The sequence below is a fragment of the Pristiophorus japonicus genome, chromosome 12 (assembly GCF_044704955.1).
Source record: "Pristiophorus japonicus isolate sPriJap1 chromosome 12, sPriJap1.hap1, whole genome shotgun sequence".
Taxonomy (NCBI): domain Eukaryota; kingdom Metazoa; phylum Chordata; class Chondrichthyes; family Pristiophoridae; genus Pristiophorus; species Pristiophorus japonicus.
Genome location: NC_091988.1, coordinates 71,818,001 through 71,842,008, shown reverse-complemented (window position 1 = coordinate 71,842,008; position 24,008 = coordinate 71,818,001). Strand labels below are relative to the sequence as shown.

The window sequence follows — 24,008 nt, the reverse complement described above, 5'->3', positions numbered from 1 at the left end:
GGAGCTGGACACGGGGGCCAGCCAGTCACGCATGAGTGTTCAACAATTCGAAAAGCTGCGGCTACTCAAAGCCAGCAGACCCAAACTAGAACGCATTGAGACGCAATTACGGACGTACACCAAAGAAATCATTCCAGTGCTAGGCATGCAATGTTGGCGATCACACACAATGGATCGGTGAACCGGCTGCCGCTCTGGATTGTCCCGGGCAATGGTCCTGCACTGTTGGGGAGGAGCTGGCTAGCTGAGATGAACTGGAAATGGGGGGATGTGCACACCATGTCATCTGTGGAGCGAAGTTCATGCTCACAGGTCCTACAGCAATTTGAGTCACTATTTCAACCTGGCGTCGGGACGTTCAAAGGTACCAAAGTAGTGATACGCATCACCCCAGACGCCAGACCAGTGCACCACAAAGCCAGAGCTGTGCCGTATGTGATGCGGGAGAAAATTGAGAGCGAGTTGGACCGGTTGCTGAGAGAGGGCATCATTTCGGCCGTTGAATTCAGCGACTGGGCGAGCCCCATCGTTCCCGTCCTAAAAGCGGATGGCTCGGTCAGGATCTGTGGTGACTACAACCGGGTGTCCCTACAAGACCAATACCCGCTCCTGAGAGCAGAGGACCTTTTTGCCACGCTGGCAGGTGGCAAGCTTTTCACCAAGTTGGATCTCACTTCAGCCTACATGACCCAAGAACTGGCCGACGAATCTAAACTACTGACCACCATCACCACGCACAAGGGACTGTTCATTTATAACAGGTGCCCATTTGGCATTCGGTCAGCGGCCGCGATTTTTCAAAGAAACATGGAAAGCCTGCTGAAATCCATTCCCGGAACAATCGTATTTCAGGACGACATCCTCATCACCGGTCGTGACACCGAGGAACACTTCCACAACCTGGAGGAGGTGCTACGCCGACTGGACCAGGTAGGCCTGCGTCTCAAGAAGTCTAAGTGTTTGTTTTTGGCTCCCGAGGTCGAGTTTCTGGGCAGGAGGGTTGCTGCAGACGGGATTCGGCCCACCGAATCCAAAACGGTTGCGATTCGACGAGCGCCCAGGCCCTGCAACACATCAGAGTTGCGTTCATTTCTGGGACTTTTGAACTATTTCGGGAACTTTCTGCTGAACTTAAGCACGTTGTTGGAACTGCTTCACGTGCTCCTGCGTAAGGGTTGCGACTGGTTTTGGGGGGACTGTCAGGAACGGGCTTTCAATCGGGCGCGGAACCTACTTTGTTCAAATAAGTTGTTGACCCTGTACGACCCCTGCAAGACATTGGTTCTGACATGTGATGCATCGTCCTATGGGGTTGGGTGCGTGTTGCAGCAGGGTAATGCTGAGGGCCAACTACAACCTGTGGCTTATGCCTCCAGGTCGCGCGCTCAAGCTGAACGGAGATATGGGATGGTTGAGAAGGAAGCACTCGCATGTGTCTATGGGGTGAAAAAGTACCTTTTTGGCAGGAGGTTCGACAGGAGGACCACAAGCCGTTAACATCCCTGCTGTCAGACAGCAAGGCTGTCAATGCCAATGCGTCAGCCCGCATACAGCGATGGGCTCTCACACTGGTTGCATATGACTATACCATCCGGCACCGACCCGGCACCGAAAACTGTGCTGATGTGCTCAGCAGGCTTCCACTGGAGCAAAGTGCTGAGATGGTCATGGCTGTTGATGCATTTGACAGCGCAGGCCCCCCATCACAGTCCGCCAGATCAAACTCTGGACCAACAGAGATCCCCTCCTATCCTTGATTCAGAAATGTGTCCTGACTGGGGATTGGGCGCCCGCACACGGAGCATGCCCTGAGAAGGTCAGACCGTTTCACAGACGGGTGGATGAGCTCTCCATCCAAGCCGACTGCCTACTATGGGGCAGCCGGGTAGTCATGCCCCAGAGGGGCAGGGAAGCATTCATCAGGGAACTCCACAGCGAGCACTCAGGCATCGTGCTGATGAAGGCCATTGCCTGGTCACGTGTGGTGTCCGGGAATTGATTCAGACCTGGAACACTGTGTTTGCAGGTGCACGACGTATGCCCAGCTAGGTAATGCCCCCATGGAGGCCCCACACAGCCCGTGGCCCTGACCCACCAGGCCATGGTCACGTATTCACATAGACTACGCGGGCCCGTTCAAGGGAAAAATGTTTCTCATTGTGGTTGATGCGTACTCGAAATGGATCGAGTGTATCATTTTGAATTCGTGCACGTCATCCATCACCGTGGAGAGTCTGCGCGCGGTTTTTGCAACCCACGGCTTGCCGGACATTCTTGTTAGCGATAATGGCCCATGTTTCACAAGCTACGACTTCCGGGAGTTCATGTCGGGCAATGGCATTAACCATGTCAAGACAGCACCGTTCAAGCCGGCCTCCAATGGCCAGGGGGAACGTGCGGTCCAAATCATAAAACAAGTCATGTTCCGGATTCAAGGACCCTCCCTTCAATGCCGCCTATCGCGCCTCCTGCTGGCATATAGGTCCCGACCGCACTCGCTCATGGGGGTCCCGCCCGCGGAGCTACTCATGAAATGAACACTCAAAACTCGGTTGTCCCTCATTCATCCAGTCCTGTCCAACATTGTTGAGGGCAAGCGCCAGTCCCAAAACGAGTACCATGACCGTAATTCAAGGGGGAGATGTATAGAAATTGATGACCCCGTGTTTGTTCTCAATCACACTTTGGGGCCCAAATGGCTTGAGGGTACTGTAATAGACAAAGAGGGGAATAGGGTCATAGTGGTTAAACTTAACAATGGGCAGATATGCCGCAAGCATTTGGACCAAGTAAAAAAAAAAGGTTCAGCATGGACACTGAGGAACCCGAGGAAGATCATAAGATGGTATTCACACCACCGCCAGTGAACGAGCAACAAGAACATTCAGCAGCATGCATAGTCCCTGCGGTCAGGCCGGAATCACCACAGGTGACAGACACGCATACCAAGGCTCAACAACCAGAGCCCCAACTGTGGTGCTCCACGAGAGAGCGCAGACCACCTGAGAGACTTAACCTATGATCCCAATAAGATGTTGAGGGGGAGGTGATGTCATGTATGTAACCTCTATGTAACACCACTGCAATACTGTATATACATAAGAAATGCACACCTTGACCACAGGGGGTGAACTTGTGGGAGACACTCCTCACCTGGTCATCCAGGTATATAAAGGGAGGTCCCACGCAGGGTCATCACTTCTTGGTCCTGTGAATAAAGGTTCAGGTCATGGAGTGACCTTGTCCATAGAATGTGCCTCGTGTGGATTTTGTGGTATTGTGTAAGGACTTTACAAATGCTCAGGCAGCAGAAGGAGCATGCGGCAAACCAGACTCCCCACTCACCCTTTACTTCAACCACTGTCTGTCCTACCTGTGACAGAGACTGTAGTTCCCATATTGAACTATTCAATCATCTGAGAACTCACTTTTAGAGTGGAAGCAAGTTTCCCTCGATTTCGAGGGACTGCCTATGATGATGATGATGATGACCAACTTCAAGTCACGTCATAAACAACAACAACCTGTATTTATACAGCGCCTTTACGTAGTAAAACGTCCCAAGATGCTTCACAGCAGTGTTACAAGACAAAACAATAAATTTGATACCGAGCCACTTCAGAAGAAATTACGGCAGACGACCAAAAGCTTGGTCAAAGAGGTAGGTTTTAAGGAACGAGAGGCGGAGAGGTTTAGACAGGGAATTCCTAGAGCTTGGGACCTAGGTAACAGAAGGCACGGCCACCAATGGTTGAGCGATTATTATCAGGGATGCTCAAAAGGGCAGAATTAGGGCACAGATATCGCGAGAGGTTGTGGGGCTGGAGGAGATTATAGAGATAGGGAGGGGAGAGGCCATGGAGGGATTTGTAAACAAGGATGAGAATTTTGAAATTGAGGTGTTGCTTAACTGGGAGCCAGTGTAGGTCATCGAGCACAGGAGTGATGGGTGAGCGGGACTTGGTGCGAGTTGAGACACAGGCAGCCGAGTTTTGGATGATCTCAAGTTTATGTATGGTAGAATGTGTGAGGCCAGCCAGGAGTGCGTTGGAATAGTCAAGTCCAAAGGTAACAAAGGCATGGATGATGTCTTCAGCAGCGGATGAGCTGAGGCAGGGGCGGAGATGGTTGATGTTACAGAGGTGAAAATGGGCGGTTTTAGTTATGCCACGGATATATGGCCGGAAGCTCATTTCAGGGTCAAATATGACACCAAGTTTGCGAACATCTGGTTCAGCCTCAGACAGGAGTTAGGCAGAGGGATGGAGTCGGTGGCTAGGGAATGTAGTTTGTGGCCTCTCAATACTTGACATTCCCACCCCTTGCCTTTCTTGCCAATCTGTGGGAGAACAAACAAAAAACACAGGAATTGTGTACATGCAACTACTTCCTGTCGTTGGCAGCAGTTGCGTGCTATAATAAAACACTCCCCGACTACAAAATACAGACAAGACATTGGCAATAGGAGGCAGCAAGCCTTGGCCATTCAAAACTGGGGCTGATCCAGCTTACCAGGCAGTGGGGTTTTACTTTCTAAAGGCAGGACACAGCAGTAGCTTCCTCCATGGGGAGAAGGCTAGTCATTTACTAGGAGAATTAGCAGACGATGAAAGCAGCAATCCAGGCCAGTACTCCCAGTGCAGTGCTGAGGGAGCATCACATTGTCAAAGGGGCAGCACTGAGGGAGCGCCGCATTGTCGGAGGGACAGTACTGAGGGAGCACCGTACTGTCGGAGGGACAGTACTGAGAGAGTGCTGCACTGTCGGAGGGACAGTACTGAGAGAGTGCTGCATTGTCGGAGTGGCAGTATTGAGGGAGTGCCGTACTATTGGAGGGGCAGCACTGAGGGAGCGCCGCACTGTCAGAGGGGCAGTATTGAGGGAGTGCCGTACTATTGGAGGGGCAGCACTGAGGGAGCACCGCATTGTCGGAGGGGCAGTACTAAGGGAGTGTCGTACTGTTGGAGATGCCATCTTTCGGATGAGACGTTAAGCTGAGGCCCCCGTCTCCGAGTGCCAGTGCTCCAGGCCTGAGTTGATGGCCTCGCTAACCTGAGGAAAGAAGGGCGGTTTTCCTCGATGCCCAGGTCAACATTCCTCCCTGGGAATGGGTTTGGGGAACTCAATGGTTTGCACGACCAATCCCTTACTTAGAATATCTTGGCAATGCTGTCTATGCTGAAACATGAAGAACCACCATTTGGGGAAAGAAGGAAGGAGATTACGTTAATTTAGCATCTTTCACGTCCTTGCACCATCACAAGCCACCTCACAACCAATCATTACTTTTATCGCGAGGGGGTCACCATTGATGGGTATCCAAGCACAGCAGGATCCCAAAATACAGAAAATGAGAGAAGTGTCCAGTTAATCTGATCTTTGGTGATGTTGTTTAAAGCATCGTACAAACCCATAGTGTTTCTATAGAGCTCCCCCTGACCCATCACTGATAGATACTGATCCATAAAGTTTCCGCTGACCAATCACTGATAGATACTGACCTATGGAGTTCCCCCTGGCCAATCACATAGGATTACATAGGATATCCAGCACAGAAACAGGCCATTCGGCCCAACCAGTCCATGCCGGCGTTTATGCTCCATTCGAGCCTCCTCCCATCTTTCCTCCTTTAACTCTATCAGCATAACCCTCTATTCCATTTTCCCTCATATGCTTGTCCAACCTCCCCTTAAATGCATCGATACTATTCGCCTCAACCACTCCCTGTGGTAGCGAGTTCCACATTCTCACCACTTTCTGGGTAAAGAAGTTTCTTCTGAATTTCCTATTGGATTTCTTGGTGACTATCTTATATTGATGGCCTCTAGTTATGCTCTTTCCCACAAATAGAAGCATTCTCTCTGTATCCACTCTATCGAACCTTTCATAATTTTAAAGACCTCTATTAAGTCACTCCTCAGCCTTCTCTTTTCAAGAGAAAAGAAACCCAACCTGTTCATCCTTTCCTGATATGTAGACCCTCGAATTTCTGGTGTCATCCTTGTAAATCTTCTCTGCACCCTCTCCAATGCCTCTATATCCTTTTTATAATATGGCAACCAGAACTGTACACAGTACTCCAAGTGTGGTCTAACCAAGGTTCGCTATAAGTTTAGCATAACTGCTCTACTTTTCAATTCAACCCCTCTATAAATAAACCCTAGTGACTAGTTTCCTTGTTTTATGACTTTGTTAACCTGTGTTGAAACTTTTAGTGATTTGTGTATTTTATTCCGAGATCCCTTTGCTCCTTTACCTCATCTAGATTCGTATTTTCCAAGTAATAAGTGACCTCCCTATTTTTCTTACCAAAATGTAATACCTCACATTTATCTTTGTTGAAATTCATCCGCCAATTATATGCCCATTCTGCAAGTTTATTAATGTCCTCCTGTAATTTGTTGCAGTCTTCCTCAGTATTGACTATTCCCCCCACCCCCGCAATTTGGAGTCATCCGCAAATCTTGACCAATCACTGATAGATACTGATCATGGAGACCTCCCTGACCAATCACTAATAGATACTGACCCATGGAGACCTCCCTGACCAATCACAGATAGATACTGACCCATGGAGACCTCCCTGACCAATCACAGATAGATACTGACCCATGGAGTACCCTCTGACCTATCACAGATAGATACTGATTCATGAAGACCTCTCTGACCAATCACAGATAGATACTGATCCATGGAGACCTCCCTGACCAATCACAGATAGATACTGACCCATGGAGTATCCCCTCACCAATCACAGATAAATACTGCCCCATGGAGTATCCACTGACCAATCACTGATAGATACTGATCCATGGAGACCTCCCTGACCAATCACTGATAGATACTAACCCATCGAGTACCTCATCAATAGTGAGGATAAAAAAATCAGAGGGATATATGGAGACGATAAAATTGATAAATATCAGACATGCCTCATGAGAGCTGAACTGTTTTCTTCCAGGTGTCCTTCCGGTACTCGCCGGTCCCCACCGGGGTGTACAATTCCCCGGCCAGCTCGGTTATATCGCTGGAGGTCAATCCAAGACCAGAGGCGGACAAACAAGAAGGTAAGGGGCTCCCTCCTTCTTTATTTTTAAAACATCTTTATTTCAGATATATAAGATCAAATCATATAAGTTTCTGAGGGGGATTGACAGGGTAGACGCAGGGAGAACATGGAGGATGTTTGCCACTGGCTGGAGAGTCCAGAACCAGGGGTCACAGTCTCAGAATAAGGGGTCGGCCATTTAGGACCGAGCTGAGGAGCAATTTCTTCACTCAGAGGATGGTGAATCTCTAGAATTCTCTACTCCAGAGGGCTGTGGAGGCTCAGTTATTGAGTATATTGAAGGCTGCGATTGATATATATTTGGACTCTCGGGGAATCAAGGGATATGGAGATCGGGCAGGAAGGTGGAATTGAAGCCAAGACCAGATCAGCCATGATATTGAATGGCGGAGCAGGCTCGAGGGGCCGAATGGTTGACTCCTGCTCCTATCTCTTGTATTCTGACATCACCCTTGAACAACCTGGCTCTAATTTTAAGGTTGTGCCTCCTTGTTCTGGAGCCCCCACCAGAGGAAATACTTTCTCTCTATCTACCCTATCATCTCCTTTAATTGTCTAAATCATCATAAACATCAAATTATAGATTCGGAATCACTGCATTGTTCAGGGGTAGGGTAGTTTAATGTAGATATTGTGACTTGAAATCCCACCATGGCAGTTTGAGAATTAGTCAACAAGAATCTGGAAGTAAAAAGCTGTCGAATTGTCATGAAAACCCATCTGGTTCACTGATGTCCTTTAGGGAAGGAAATCTGCCGTCCTTATCTGGTCTGGCCGATATGTGACTCCAGCATGGTTGACTCTTATCTGCCCTTTGAAGTGGACGAGCGAAGCCCCTTAGTTGTACAAAAGGTCAAGGCTAAGTCCCACCACCACCTTTTCAGGGAAACTAGGGAAGGGCAATAAGTGACGCCCACATCTCCAGAAAGAAGTAAATCTGATGGTGAGATTTTCACCTTGAAGGAATGATGTTGCCGGTGGAGCACTTGGTTAGAAGAGGTTAGTGCAATGAGTTATCACATGGGGCACCATGATCCCTGGAATCTGGGTTTGAATCCAACTCCGTGGTTGAATTGGACAGTGTAGAGGGAGCTTTACTCTGTCGTCATCATCATCATCATAGGCAGCCCCTTGAAATGAGGAAGACTTGCTTCCACATCAAAAAAGGATGAGTTCACAGGTGTTTCAATGAAGGACCTAATATTCCAGGTCCTGAACTACATAGTGTAGGGTGGAAGATGCCTGTGCGTGCATTTTTTTAACGTGTGGTGGCCATTGCACACCAGCCACCACACGGGCTTGACAGAGTTAGGTCTTGGTCCAGTGGCAAGGATTAACCAAGATGACTGGAGTCCTGCTCTGTTGCACGGACCTAGTGCGCACACATGTCACAGTGTGGGCTGGCCCTTGCTGCCCCTGGGCCCATGCTTCTGGTCCCGAACTTGCGCCTCTCCTGTGCCCCCATCACGTCCCTCTACAATCTCTCGCCACTCCTTTGCCCCAACCTCGCCGCTCCTGTTGTACTTGCCCACGCTCCAATTACCGACCTGGACATTAATGACGTCCCTCTTCGCTGCCGTCACCCTCCTGCACCAGTTCGTGCTATACCTTGCAGTGGTATGCCCCACATGCCTGCAGCATAACTAAGACCGCATATTTGCAGGCCCGTCTCCCCCCCTGCCTCAGCTCATCTGCTGCTGAAACCCTCATCCATGCCTTTGTTACCACTAGACTCTACTGTTCCAACACACTCCGCACATTCTATCCTACGTAAACTAGAGGTGATCCAAAACTCGGCTGACCGTGTCCTAACTCGCAGCAAGTCCCGCTCACCCATCACCCCTGTGCTCGCTGACCTACAGTGGCTCCCGGTTAAGCAACGCCTCCATTTAAAAATTCTCATCCTTGTTTACAAATCCCGCCATGGCCTCGCCCCTCCCTATCTCTGTAATCTCCTCCAGCCCCACAACCCCCCGAGATCTGTGCGCTCCTCCAATTCTGGCTTCTTGAGCATCCCCTGATTTCAATTGTTCTGCCATTGGCAGCCATGCCTTCTGTTGCCTGGGCCCCTAGCTCTGGAATTCTTTCCCTAAACCTTTCCACTTCTCTCTCTTCCTTTAAGACGCTCCTACCTCTTTGACCAAGTTTTTGGTTTCCTTCCCCTATATCTCCTTGCGTGGCTCAGTGTCGAGTTTTGTTTCATAATTATTCCTGTGCAGCGCCTTGTGAAGCTTTACTGCATCAAAGGCACGATATAAATGCAAATTGCAGTTGTTTACATATCAAGTGCAGCTCCTTTACACTCTGTGTTGTTGTACAGGAACTTGGTCGATGATACACCCAAGCGAAGAATGTGCAAAATGGCTGCAGTGCACGGTTTCTGAGCTGGCCATGCCAGAACTGGGGGACTCGCCCATCAACACGCCAATCCCAGAGCAGGTGGCATTGGAATCCCAAACGGAGAGTGAGGTGAGCCCAAGAGAAATACGTTGAGTGGCCATCACATTCTCACCGCCAGCCGTGCAGAGTTTGCAGCCTAAAGCCCCTGAATGGATGGCGAGGGTTCAATTGTGGAGCATCTATGTCGTAGTTCCTTCCTGTACTAATGCCACCTACCATCTTGCTCCCCACAGGAGGTGGGATTTTCCACAGATGCTCTTTCCTGAATTTAGGGCAGGTTATCAGGGCGCAGCAGAGCGAGCTTTACTCTGTATCTAACCCGTGCTGTACCTGCCCCGGGAGTGTTTGATGGGACAGTGTAGAGGGAGCTTTACTCTGTATCTAACCCGTGCTGTACCTGCCCTGGGAGTGTTTGATGGGACAGTGTAGAGGGAGCTTTACTCTGTATCTAACCCTGTGCTGTACCTGCCCCAAGAGTGTTTGATGGGACAGTGTAGAGGGAGCTTTACTCTGTATCTAACCCTGTGCTGTACCTGCCCTGGGAGTGTTTGATGGGACAGTGTAGAGGGAGCTTTACTCTGTATCTAACCCGTGCTGTACCTGCCCTGGGAGTGTTTGATGGGACAGTGTAGAGGGAGCTTTACTCTGTATCTAACCCTGTGCTGTACCTGCCCCAAGAGTGTTTGATGGGACAGTGTAGAGGGAGCTTTACTCTGTATCTAACCCTGTGCTGTACCTGCCCCAAGAGTGTTTGATGGGACAGTGTAGAGGGAGCTTTACTCTGTATCTAACCCTGTGCTGTACCTGCCCCAAGAGTGTTTGATGGGACAGTGTAGAGGGAGCTTTACTCTGTATCTAACCCTGTGCTGTACCTGCTCTGGGAGTGTTTGATGGGACAGTGTCGAGGGAGCTTTACTCTGTATCTAACCCGTGCTGTACCTGCCCTGGGAGTGTTTGATGGGACAGTGTAGAGGGAGCTTTACTCTGTATCTAACCCGTGCTGTACCTGCCCTGGGAGTGTTTGATGGGACAGTGTCGAGGGAGCTTTACTCTGTATCTAACCCGTGCTGTACCTGCCCTGGGAGTGTTTGATGGGACAGTGTCGAGGGAGCTTTACTCTGTATCTAACCCGTGCTGTACCAGCCCTGGGAGTCCGTAGTGACCCACACACACATTTCCCCACTGCTGCCATATGAAAATAGAAGCGAAAGAAAATGAAACTTAACACCTGACCTTGCTCTCCGGACGATACCGGCCCGCGTTCCCCGATGTACAAGTGGTGACAAGCTCCCGCCGATAAAGCAGGCGATCTAACTGAAGTTTGCTGGCACGGCGCCAAGGGTGTGTTGTGCGCTCGATGACATCACCACGTAGGTGGTGGCAGAGGGCGCGGCGCTACTTCTTAAGGGCGCCCCCATCGCCCAACTACATTTTTCGGGGGGCGAGGACACCGCTCAGTTGCCGGTAAGTCCTTAGCCGCCCCTCTCCGGCGCCAACGGATAGCGTAACAAACCGAATTTTGACCCCCTTCTGTTTGGATAATCGGTGCAGAATGACAGGTGGCTTTGGCTCACGGTCGGGACTGACATGTCAGCCGTGTTTCTCTGTGTGGGGGACGTGCAACTGTTCTCAGCCTCTGTTGGTGTATGAACAGGACCCCAGCCGCCATCGAACTGCAGCCCGACAGGTTTGTCCAGCTCAGTGACACGCCACTGCTCTGTGGGGCCAAGAGGAGCAGAACTGACCCTCCGAGCCCCAATAAGAATCTCCGAACTTGAGCAGGCACCCGCCGGACAGCTGCTCTCGCTGGATGCTTTAGGCCAGAGGAATGTAACTGAGGCCCGGGAGTTAAAATAGCCATGGGCCTAAAACTGATGATGTCTGTGATGAGGGGAGTGGGGAGGGGTTGTGGGGGGGGGGGGTCGGGGGGGCTGGCAGTCACCCTGTCCCACCCTTGGATCCCACTGCCAGTTACAATCTGCCTTCCCCCACCCCTCGCCCCCACTCTCTGTTTAAACTGTTACACAAAGATTGGTGACCCCCCCCCCGAATGGTGACTGGAGTCATTGCGCCGTGATTTGCGGCCCCCTACGGGCGTGTACCAGGTACGCATGCGCCCCGGGGAGCCGCGCAAGTTCCGGTTTTAGGCACGCGCTGCGCATGCGCTAAAACCTGGAACTTGCGATTGTCAAGAATTTTCCTGACCGAGCCAACGAATTCCGAGGAAATGGGCCTCCGCGGACGGGAGAGTTGGCCAACCTCTTCCCAGTGAACTTTAACGCCGCCCCCTCCGCGAATATGTAATGTATTTTTTTGATTTATTTATTGTGTTAAATGTGTTTTTTATGTGGTTCCCATTCATGCTTTTGGGGTTTCTGTCTATATGGAATTTGCATAAGCCCTTGTTTCATTGGTTGAGCCAGCCCACGTGATCACAGGGGCGCTTGCGAACCGCCTTCGTCCTTTGGGTATGTGGGTCTCTACGCAGGCCTATGCACAGAGCACCAGGAGCGCGAGTCTCCCTGGATCCCGAGGCAGATGGTAAGTGCGTAGATTTTTTTGCTGGTTGGAGGCATTTGCCTGCGGGAAGCCTCCGACTGCAAATTCAGCCCCACTGTATTGGGGGCTCAGGGGGCCGGGGTGATGTGGGGGGTGGCGGGGAGCGAGCGGTGCGTCTGACGGGAGAAAAACTAATGGAAGGATGAGAATAAAACCAGCAACACTGACTGGAATCAGTGCAGGTCCGGTCTTGGGCCTACCCTATGGTCTGTGCCACAGTGGGTTCGTCCCACTCCAGAAACTTGAACCCATAATCCGGGCTGATACTCCCAGTGCTGTCGGAGGGGCAGTACTGAGGGAGCGCCGCACTGTCGGAGGGGCAATACTGAGGGAGTGCTGCACTGTCAGAGCTGCTGTCTTTCATTGGGGATGTTAAACTGAGGTCCCGTCGGCCCTTTTGGGTGGATGTAAACGATCCCATGTCACTATTTCGAAGGAGGACAGGGGAGTTCTCCCCCGTATCCTGGTCAATATTTATCTCTCAACCTACGTCACTAAAAGCAGATTATCCGGTCATTATCACATTGTTGTTTGTGGGAGCTTGCTGTGCGCAAATTGGCTGCCACATTTCCCACATTACAACAGTGACTACAATTCAAAAAGTACTTCATTGGCTGTAACCTCTCCGAGATGTCTGCACTCCTCAAATTCCGCTCTCTTGAGCATCCCTGATTAGAATCGCTCAACCATTGGTGGCCGTGTCTTCAGCTGCCTGGGCCCCAAGCTCTGGAATTCCATCCCTAAACCTCTCCGCCTCTCTTTCCTGCTTTAAGATGCTCCTTAAAACCTACCTCTTTGACCAAGCCCTGCCATAATTTATTTTTCTGTGGCTCGGTGTCAAATTGATTTGTTTTGTCTTATTGGGACGCTATATAAATATTTGATGTTGTTGTAATGTACTTTGGGACCTGATTCCCTCTACCCTCCTACCCTCTTTCCCTTCTTCCCTCCTTCCCTCCTACCCTCGTTCCATCTTTCCTTCCTGCCCTCCTTCCCTCCTTTCTTACTGTGTGATTATTCCAGGGGCAGAGCCTGGGCGAATTACTTACTGCTTTGTTTTTGCACTGTTTCTCTGGCGCTGGTTTGGGTCTGGTGCAGATGGAGAACGACGTCACGGTGGAGAGTGCCATCCCCTCCATGGAGGACTTCAAGAAGCGGCTGCACATCAGCCGAGCAGCTGTCACCGTGTTCCGACTGCAGCCTGCGATAGAGATGAATTGGGAGATCACGGATGTGAGCGAGCTGCTGAGAAGAGGTAAGAACCGGCCGTCGGGATCTGTCTCGGTCACCCCCGTCTACTGTCCCTGAAGTCACGTGACGTCAAGATAATGGAGTGCTTGACCCCATCACCTACACTGGAGGCAGTCCAGAGAAGGTTCACGAGGTTGATTCCTGAGATGAAGAGGTTGTCTTATGAAGAAAGATTGAGCAGGTTGGGCCTATACTCATTGGAGGTTAGAAGGATGAGAGGTGATCTTATTGAAACATGTAAGATTCTGGGGGGGGGGGCTCGACAGGGTAGATGCAGAGAAGATGCTTCCCCTCGTGGGGGAATCTAGAAATAGGGGGCATAGTTTCAGAATAAGGGGTCGCACATTTAAAATGGAGATGAGGAGGAATTTCTTCTCTCAGAGGATCGTGAATCTGTGGAATTCTCTGCCTCAGAGAGCTGTGGAGGCTGGGTCATTGAATATATTTAAGGTGAAAATAGACAGATTTTTGAACGAGAAGGGAGTCATGGGTTTTGGGGAGCGGGCAGGGAAATAGAGTTGGGGCTAAGATCAGATCAAGCATGATCTTATTGAATGGCGGAGCAGTCTCGAGGGGCCAAATGACCGACTCCTGCTCCTATTTCTTATGTTCTTATCACAGTGGGAATGGTAGTATAGTGGTTATGTTATTGATCTAGTAATCCCAGAGGCTTGGACTAATAATCCGAAGACATGAGTGCAAATCCCACAACGGCAGCTGGGGAATTAAAATTTCAGTTAAATAAATCTGGAATTAAAAAACTAGTGTCGCTAATGGTGACCATGAAACTACCAGATAGTCATAAAAAGCCATCTGGTTCACTAATGTCCCTTTAGGGAAGGAAATTTGCCGTTCTTACCCAGTCTGACCTATGTGACTCCAGACCAACAGCAATGTGGTTGACTCTTAACTGCCATCTTAAATGAGACACTCAGTTAAGGGAAATTAGGGACAGGCAATAAATGCTGACCTTGCCAGCGACGCCCACATCCCGTGAAAGAATTAAAAAAATGTGCCTAAACAGAGCCAGACACGAAGCGAGGAAAACCCCTAGTAGGGGAGAGCTTTGGGAAGCAGAGGTCCAACGTCCCGTTCCTCCCAAGCTTGCTGCACTCCCCACACGGCATGGCTCAGTCAGCCTCACTCTCGCCTCTGTCAGGTCGTTGCTTTGAGCCATACTCCAGAGACTTGAGCACAAATATCTAGGCTGACACTTGCAGAGGCAGTACTGAGGGAGTGTCGGGCGGGCAGTACTGAGGGAGTGCTGCACTGTCAGAGGGGCAGTACTGAATGAGTGCTGCACTGTCGGAGGGGCAGTACTGAATGAATGCTGCACTGTCAGAGGGGCAGTACTGAGGGACCACAGTACTGAGGGGGCGCTGCACTGTTGGGGGGGCAGTACTGAGGGAGCGCCGCACTGACGGAGGGGCAGTACTGAGAGAGTGCTGCACTGACGGAGGGGCAGTACTGAGAGAGTGCTGCACTGACGGAGGGGCAGCACTGAGAGAGTGCTGCACTGACGGAGGGGCAGTACTGAGAGAGTGCTGCACTGACGGAGGGGCAGCACTGAGGGAGTGCTGGATTTGCTGTTTTTGACTATCTCATTGGGGTCTCCTTCTCCGCTGTGGCTCTGAGTTCTGTTTTTCCTCTCCGGCAGGTTTGAAGATCGATCGCTTTTTGATCGGACAACAACAGAGGACGAAGACTGGGACCCTGATGCCAATAGGAATGGTATTTTCCATTGTGGCAACTCGGAGTGGTCCCCGCATCCGTGGTATCGTTAATGAACACTTGGGTGTAGGCAGATATTTCCATTTGTAAACGTATCAGCCATGGCTCAGTAGGCAGCACTCCCACCTCCCAGTCAGAAGGTCGTGGGTTTTAGATGGGCAAGCGGTGGTTTTGCTAAATTCCCTCCTCCGTCTTATTTTTTCTTTCCTTCCATCCCTCCTTCCCTTTCTTCCTTCCGCAGCTGAGAGGACCATCGCAGTCCATGTAACAAGCTGCTTTGGAGGTGGCTGGGATTGATCTGGCGAGACGGCCCTCCCTTGCCCTACTCCCCTCCCTTGCCCTACTCCCCTCCCTTGCCCTACTCCCCTCCCTTCCACCCATCCCCCTTCCTCCTCTCCGCTCCCCTTCCCCCGCTCCTCTTCCCCCGCTCCCCTTCCCCCTCCACTTCCCCTTCCCCCCGCTCCCCTTCCCCCGCTCCCCTTCCCCCCGCTCCCCTTCCCCCCTCCACTTCCCCTTCCCCCCACCGCTCCCCTCACTCCCCGCTCCCCTCCCCCCCGCTCCCCTCCCCCCCCCGCTCCCTTCCCCATCCACTTCCCCTTCCCCCTTCACTTCCCCTTCCTCCCGCTCCCCTTCCCCCGCTCCCCTTCCCCGTGCTCCACTTCCCCCCGCTCCCCTTCCCCCCGCTCCCCCTCACCCCACTCCCCTCCCCCCCGCCCCCCTTCCCCCCTCCACTTCCCCTTCCCCCCCCCGCTCCCCTTCCTCGCTCCCCTCCCCCCCTCCATTCCCCTCCCCCCACTCCCCTTCCCCCCTCCACTTCCCATTCCCCCCCCGCTCCCCTTTCCCCTGCTCCCCTTCCCCCGCTCCCCTTCCCCCGGCTCCCCTTCCCCCCGCTCCCCTCCCCCGCCCCCCTTCCCCCCTCCACTTCCCCTTTCCCCCCCCCGCTCCCCTTCCTCGCTCCCCCCCCCCTCCATTCCCCTCCCCCCACTCCCCTTCCCCCCTCCACTTCCCATTCCCCCCCCGCTCCCCTTCCCCCTGCTCCCCTTCTCCCCGCCTCTTCCCCTTCCCTCCATTCCCCCCGCCCTTTCCTCCCCTCCCCTTCCCCCGCTCCCCTTCTCCCGCTCCCCTTCCTCTGCTCCCCTTCTCTCCCGCCCCTTCCCCCCTCCCCGCCCCCTTCCCCCGCCCCCTTCTCTCCCGGCCCTTCCCCCCTCCCCTTCCCCTTCCCCCGCCCCCTTCTCTCCAGCCCCTTGCCCACTCCCCTTCCCCCTCTCCTTCCCCCCCTGCCCCTTCCCCCGCCCCCCTTCTCTCCCGCCCCTTCTCCACGCCTCTTCCCCTTCCCCCCCCTCTTCACCTGCTCCTTCCACCCCCTTCCTCCCGTCCCCTCCCGCCCGCCCTTTCCACCCCCGCTCGCCTTCCCCCACTTCCCTTCCCCGGTCCCCCTTCCCCGGCTCCCCTTCTCCCCGCCCTTCGCACCCTTTCCCCTTTCCCCCTCCCCTTTCCCCCTCTGCCCCTTCTCCCCCACCCCTTTCCCTTTCCCCCCTCCCCTTCCCCCTGCCTCTTTTCCTTCCCACCCGTGCCCCTGGGCGAGAGGCACAGTCCCTGTTTCAAACACTCTGGCTGAGATTAGACAGGTGGGAAGAGGAAGGTGGTGGGGGGGGGCGGGGTGGTGTGGGGGGGGGGGCGGTAGCGGCGGCGGGGGGAGGAGTGATGCGGAGAGGTGGGTCTTGAACTCGTGCCCATCCCCCATTGCATGCAAAAACGGCAAATGTGCCAGACCAGCCTGCAGGCCGAGGCTGACGGGCATTTCGCCCCATTAAATACGTGGTAACTGGGTATTGAGAAAATAATAATAGGATTGAGCAGATTCAACATGCGTTTATGAAACGGAAATCATGTTTGACAAATCTGTTAGAGTTTTTTGAGGTGTAATGAGCAGAATAGATAAGTGGGGAACCAGTAGATGTGGTATATTTGGATTTTCAGATGCCATTCAATAAGGTGCCACACGAGAGGTCATTAAACAAAATTAGGACTCATGGGATTGGGGGTAACACACTAGCATGGATTGAGGATTGGCTAACGGACAGAAAACAGAGAGTAGGAATAAATGGGTAATTTTCAGGTTGGCAGGCTGTAACTAGTGGGGTACCACAAGGATTGGTGCTTGGGACCCAGATATTCACAATCTATATCAATGATTTGGATGAGGGGACCAAACGTAATATTTCCAAGTTTGATAAAAAATACTTTGTGCAACATCTGCAGGAAAAGGTTGATCTGCTTTTTCAATGATTGCTCCTTGTGTAGCAACAGCCTCTGTTCCTGGATATCTACAAGAACAAGGCAGCTCTCAACAAAAGGAGTAGGAAGAAGAGTGCTGGCCCGAAACGCAAGTTGAAAATCCCCTCATTTACTCGGGTAAGAAGCCCATGTGAAGGGTAGAAGTCCTGGCAGTGGGGTGGGTGGTGGGGGGTGCGAGCTGTGGCCCGTGTGTGAGCGTCTCTCCTATTGCATCATTCACCACGACTCACTGGCTCAGAGCACAGCTACAACATTCAGTTCACCAAGTCCCGCTCACCCATCCCCATTGAGCTCGCCGACCTACATTGTCTCCCGGTTAAGCAACTCAAAATTCACAACCTTGTTTACAAATCCCTCCATGGCCTCATCTCTCCCTACTTCTGTAATCTCCTCCAGCCCCACAACCCTCCAAGATCTCTGCGCTCCTCTAATTCTGGCCTCTTTAGCATTCCCGCTTTCCATCGCTCCACCATTGGTGGCCGTGCCTTCAGCTGCCTAGGCCCCAAGCTCTGGAATTCCCTCCCTAAACCTCTCCGCCTCTCTACCTCTCTCTCTGTTTTAATAAGATCCTTAAAACCTACCTCTTTGACCAAGCGTCTCGTAATCTCTCCTTATATAGCTCGTGTCAAATCTTGTCTGATGACGCTCTTGGGAAGTGCCATGGATCGATTTTGCTACATGAAAGCCAGTGGGGTGGATTTTTGTCTCCTCTCTGCTCTGTTTTTTGGCCCGGAGTGGCAGCAATGGCGGCGGTGAGGTGTTCTAAGCGGGCGGTCAGCCTTCACGCCCCGCCTGCGATTCTCAGATCCGGTTTAGCGGCGGCGCGAAGCAGCACCGCCCGGAAGAGCCGTGCCCGGTGTGTAACGCCCCTGGTTGCGGCTCCGGCACGAGTTTTGACTCTTGCCCGACCCGTCCGCCCCACAGCGCACCCCGCAGTGACCGCCTGCGAAATCAGGGGTCAAACCTCTACCGACTGCGGAGAGGTACGTCATGGACTCTTAAGGTAAGTGTGATTGTTTTTTCTTCCCGGGTGCTAACTTTCCCGCCCCGCTGCCATTGTCGCCCCAAAAACAGAAAAACCAAAAATCCAGGCCACTGGAAAATACAATACAAATTGTTGTTACTAGTGTTTTATACAGTTCAAGCATAACCCCCCTGCTCTTGTATTCTATACCTTGGCTAATAAAAGCAAATATTGCATATGCCTTCTTAACCACCTTATCTACCTGGTCTGCTACCTTCAGGGATCTGTGGACAAGCACTCCAAGGTCCTTTTGTTCCTCTACACTTCTCCGTGCCCTACCATTTAATGTATATTCCCTTTCTTTGTTAGCCTTCCCTAAATATATTACCTTACACTTCTCTAGATTAAATTCCATTTGCCACTGCTCTGCCCACCTGACCAGTACATTGATATCTTCCTGCAGTCTGCAGCTTTCTTCTTCATTATCAACCACACAGCCGATTTTAGTATCGTCTGCAAACTTCTTAATTATACCCCCTATATTCAAGTCTAGATCAAAAAGCAAGTGACCTCAGGCTCAATTTTCCCCAAAGTTGTTTTTTTGGGGTATTTGAAGAGTTACGCCCATTATTTTTGGGGCCCAACTACGGCAAAAAAAATCATCCAACTTTCCACGTTTGATCTGTTCATTTTGGCGCTGCCTAGCCTGTCTGTAGCTTTGGGGATGGAGCCTAAGATCTGTGCCAAAAAGATCGGGTTGCCAGGGTAACCAGGGACACACTGCGGGCTGAGGCTGGAAAGTGAAACATACAGCACATTCTGGCCAGCTCACAGCAATCTGCACAAGCACCTTACACATTGCAGCAGCTTACCAGCATTAAATTATTTAAGTGTTTATGCCAAAAGTCTATCCCCCACTAACCCCCCGCCCACTCTCGGTGCCCGGTACTGCTCCGAACTCTGGCTGAAAGGCCTCCCTTTCCCGCCGCCCCCCCCCCCCGCCTCTCCCGGTGCCACTTCTAACCCTGGCCGAAAGGCTTCCCCCACCCCCTCTCTCCTCTCGCTCTCTCCCTTCTCCCTCTCTCCTCTCTCCACGCTCCCACCCCCCGCCCCCGCCCCCCCCCCCCCCCACCGCTGTCCGGGCCGTGGAACTGCATCCGCTGCGCTGTTTTTCTTAACTGCCCAGAGGTTTTCCCACAGCGGTCACAGACGCAGTCCTAATTAAAATTGGAGTAAATCGGAGCTGGCCAAACTTGCTTTAATGGCCAGAATTGACGCGGGTGGCTGGTTACGCTCTCTATGACACAAAAAAACCCTAAAAAAATCATAACTAACTGAGTTACACTGGCGCACAATCTTTGGGGAAACTTGGATATTTAAATTTAGGCCAAAAACAGTGGCGCAGTTAACGGGAAAATTGAGCCCCTAATACTGAGCCCTGCGGAACCCCACTGGAAATAGCCTTCCAGTCACAAAAACACCCATCAACCGTTACTCTCTGATTCCTGCCTTTGAGCCAACTTTGGATCCAACTTGCCACTTTGTCCTGGATCCCATGGGCTTTTACTTTCGTGACTCGTCTGCCATGTGGGACCTTATCAAAAGACTTGCTAAAATCCATATACATGACATCGTACACACTGCCCTCATCGACCCTCCTGGTTACCTCCTCAAAAAATTCAATCAAGTTAATCAGACACGACCTTCCGTGCTGACTATTCTTGATTAATCCGTGTCTTTTGAAATGAAGATTTATCCTGTCCTTCAGAATTTTTTCCCAATAATTTTCCCACCGCCGAGATTAGGCTGACTGGCCTGTAATTACTTGGTCTATCCCTTTCTCCCTTCTTAAACAAAGGTACCACATTAGCAGTCCTCCAGTCCTCTGGCACCACATCTGAAGCCAGAGAGGATTAGAAAATGATGGTCAGAGCCTCTGCTATTTCCTCTTTTGCTTCACTTAACAGCCTGGGATACATCTTATCTGGGCCTGGGGACTTATCCACTTTCAAAGCTGCTAAACCCCTCAGTACCTCCTCTCTCACTGTTTATTTAATCTAATATTTCATACTCCTCCTTCCCTAATAGCAGTGTCTGTATCGCCCATCTCTTTTGTGAAAATAGATGCAAAGTATTCATTAATAACCATGCCCGCATCTCTCGCCTCACACACACATTACCTTCATGGTCTCTAATAGTTCCTACCCTTTATTTAGTTTTCCTCTTGCTCGTAATATATTTATAAAACATCATTAGGTTTTCCTTGACTTTACTTGCCAAAAATGTTTCATGCTCTCTCATTGCTTTCCTATTATCCTTTTTAATTTCACCCCTCCACTTTCTGTACTCCCCTAGAGATTCTGCAATATTTAGCCCTTGGTATCTGTCACAATCCTCCCTTTTTTTTCTTTATCCTACCCTGTATGTCCCTCGACACCCAGGGGGCTCTAGATTTGTTAGTCCCACCCTTTTCCTTTCAGGGAACATACTGACACTGATTTACTTCAAGTAGCTGTTTCCAGTCCACTATGATTAAATCACCTCTCAACTTAGCAAAATTGGCTTTTGCCCCAATTTAGAACTTCTATTCCTGGTCTGTCCTTGTCCGTTTCCATAACTACCTTAAATCTAACTGAATTATGATCACTAGCACCAAAATGCTCCCCCACTGATACCCCTTCCACCTGCCCAACTTCATTCCCCAAAATTAAGTTCAGAACCAACCTCTCCCTTTTTGGGCTTGCTACATACTGGCTAAAAAAGTTCTCCTGAATGCATTTTAGGAATTCCACGCCCTCTATACCCTTCACACTAATTTTATCCCAGTTAATATTAGGGTAGTTAAAATCCCCCACTATTACTGCCCTATAGTTTTTGCACTTCTCAGAAATTTGCCGACATATTTGGTCTTCTATCTCCCTCTCACTGTTGGGGGTCTATAGTACATTCCCAGCAATGCGATCGCCCCTTTTTTGTTTTTCAGTTCATCCCATAGGGACTCGTTTGATGACCTCTTTAATATGTTATCCCTCCTGACAGCTGTAACAGTTTCTTTAATCAATACCGCGAACCCTCACCCTTTTTACCCCTCTCTCTGAAAATCCTGTAACCAGGAAGGTTGAGCTGCCATACCTGCCACTCTTTTAGCCATGTCTCTGTAGTAGCTATAATGTCATACTCCCAAGTGTCTACCTGTGCTCTCAGCTCATCTGCCTTATTCGCTATACTCCTTGCATTGAATTATATACCATTTAGTACAGCCAGACCTCCTTGTTGACTACTTTCTAGCCCTTGTTTCCTCTGTCCTTCAAATTCACTTGCTACATTTTTGCTTTTCAATTCCAGCTTTACTTCCCTCCCTAGTGAATCTATTCTCAGGTTCCTATCCCCCTGTTAAGCTAGTTTAAATGCTCCGTAACAGCACTAGCATTCCCCCCCCATGAGGATATTGGTCCTGGCTCTGTTGAGGTGCAATCCGTCCGACTTGTACAAGTCCCACCTCCCCCGGAACAGGTCCCAATGCCTCAGGAATCTAAAGCCCTTTCTCCTGCACCATCTCTCCAGCTATGCATTCATCTGCTCTATCCTCCTATTTCTGTACTCACTAGCTCGTGGCACCAGGAGTAATCCGCAGATTACTACCTTTGAGGTCCTGCTTTTTAATCTCTCTCCTAGCTCTCTAAACTCTGCCTGCAGGAGCTCATCCCTCTTCCTACCTATATCGTTGGTACCGATATGGACCACGACATCTGGCTGTTCACCCTCTTCCCCCCAGAATGCCCTGCAGCCGCTCGGTGACATCCTTGACCCTGGCACCAGGGAGGCAACATACCATCCTGGGGTCATGTCTGCGGCCGCAGAAACGCCTGTCTGCTCCCCTGACTATCAATTCCCTTACCACTATTGCTCTTCCATTCTTCTTCCTCCCCACTGTGCAGCTGAGCCACCCGTGGTGTCGTGGACTTGGCTTTGGCTGCACTCCCTAGAGGCACCATCGGCTTCACCAGTACTCAGAACAGAATACTGGTTGGTGAGCGAGATGGACTCAGGGGACTCCTACCCTACCTGCCTGCTCTTCCTCTTCTGTCTGGCGGTCACCCACTCCCTCTCTGCCTGCACACTCATTAGCTGTGAGGTGACTGTTATGTATGTAAACACTACCAATATTTAAGACTTGCCACAGGGGGCGCACCTATGGAAGACCCAAGGATAACCTGCCCACCCTGGGCAAGCAGATATAAAAGGCAGATTACCATGCTGCCTCCTCACTCTAGAGTTATAATAAAGAGACCAAGGTCACAACAGTTTGAACTGAAAATATACAGTCTTGTGGAATTATTCTAAACGTAACAATTGGCGACGAGTAACAGATCACGATCTTTCATGCAGTTATGGCTGCCATTGGTATTCTTGAGAGATTTGTTGAGGGTGATGATTGGGAAGCCTTTGTTGAGCATCTTGACCAGTACTTCGTGGTCAACGAACTGGAAAAGGAAGAAACCGCAGTCAAGCGCGGGGCGATTCTGCTCACCATTTGCGGGTCCATGATATATGGCCTCATCAAAAATCTGCTAGCACCGACGAAACCAACGGAGAAGACATATGAAGAACTGTGCTCACTGGTTTGGGAACACCTCAAGCCGAAGGACAGCATCTTGATGGCCAGGTATCGCTTTTATACACACCACCGCTCCGAGGGCCAGGACGTGGCGAGCTATGTTGCCGACCTAAGATGCCTTGTGCGTATTTGATGAATTTTTGGGGGAAGTGTTGCGGGACCTTTTCGTGCTTGGAATCGGCCACGAGGTGATTCTTCGCAAACTACTATCTGCCGAATCCCTAGATCTGAGCAAGGCCATCACGATAGCCCAGGCTTTTATGTCCACGAACGATAACACTAAACAGATATCATTGCAGCATCGGAACTCACCGACAAGTACTGTGCATAAAATAACGCCTTCAGCAGGCAGAACTGTACATGGCAGGGCCTACACGCCCGCAGAGGCCAGACCTAGGATGACTCAGAGCCCGCCGTGGGGCGTGAATGCGAATCCATTAGCACCATATTGGTGCTGAGGGGGTAATCATCGAGCCCATCAATGTCGATTCAAGCACTACATGTGCAAGGGCTGTGGAACAATGGGCCACCTTCAGCAAATGTGCGGACGTGCTGCGACTCACCACATGGCAGAGTCGGCAGAAGATGACCGATCCGGCACGGATCACGCTGAACGAGTAAGAGAGGCAACTCAACCTGAGGCTGAAGAGGAAATCAAATTAAACGGTATTCCAGTTTCCATGGAATTGGACACAGGGGCGAGTCAGTCAATTATGAGCCAGAAGGCTTTTGAGAAACTGTGGGGCAACAATGCACAAAGGCCAAAACTAAGCCAGATTCACATAAAGCTGTGCACTTACACCAAAGAGCTCATACCAGTCATTGCCAGTGCGGCAGTGAAGGTATCATATGATGGAGCTATGCATGAATTACCACTATGGATGGCCCAACGCTGTTCGGCAGAAGCTGGCTAGGAACGATCCGATGGAACTGGGACGACATCAAAGCACTGTCTTCAGAGGATAACGCCTCGTGTGCCCAAATGCTAAACAAATTCACAGGCGCCAAAGTGCAGATCCATCTAGTCTCTAATGCACGACCCATTCATCACAAGGCCCGAGCAGTCCCTTATATGATGCGAGAGAAATTCGAGATCAAGCTGGACAGACTTCAAGGAG

At 51.0% G+C, this 24,008-nt stretch overlaps 1 protein-coding gene across 1 annotated transcript in view; it reads left to right on the top strand.

The window, feature by feature from the left end:
* The window catches only part of LOC139276780 (uncharacterized), a 158,503-nt gene that overhangs the window by 93,930 nt on the left and 40,565 nt on the right, over positions 1-24,008 (top strand). Inside the window, exons 11-15 of the mRNA XM_070894784.1 lie at positions 6,962-7,067; positions 9,390-9,538; positions 13,127-13,283; positions 14,937-15,010; positions 17,315-17,425. Of these exons, the coding sequence (XP_070750885.1) occupies positions 6,962-7,067; positions 9,390-9,538; positions 13,127-13,283; positions 14,937-15,010; positions 17,315-17,425 (597 nt within the window). The remainder of the gene's footprint in view (positions 1-6,961; positions 7,068-9,389; positions 9,539-13,126; positions 13,284-14,936; positions 15,011-17,314; positions 17,426-24,008) is intronic.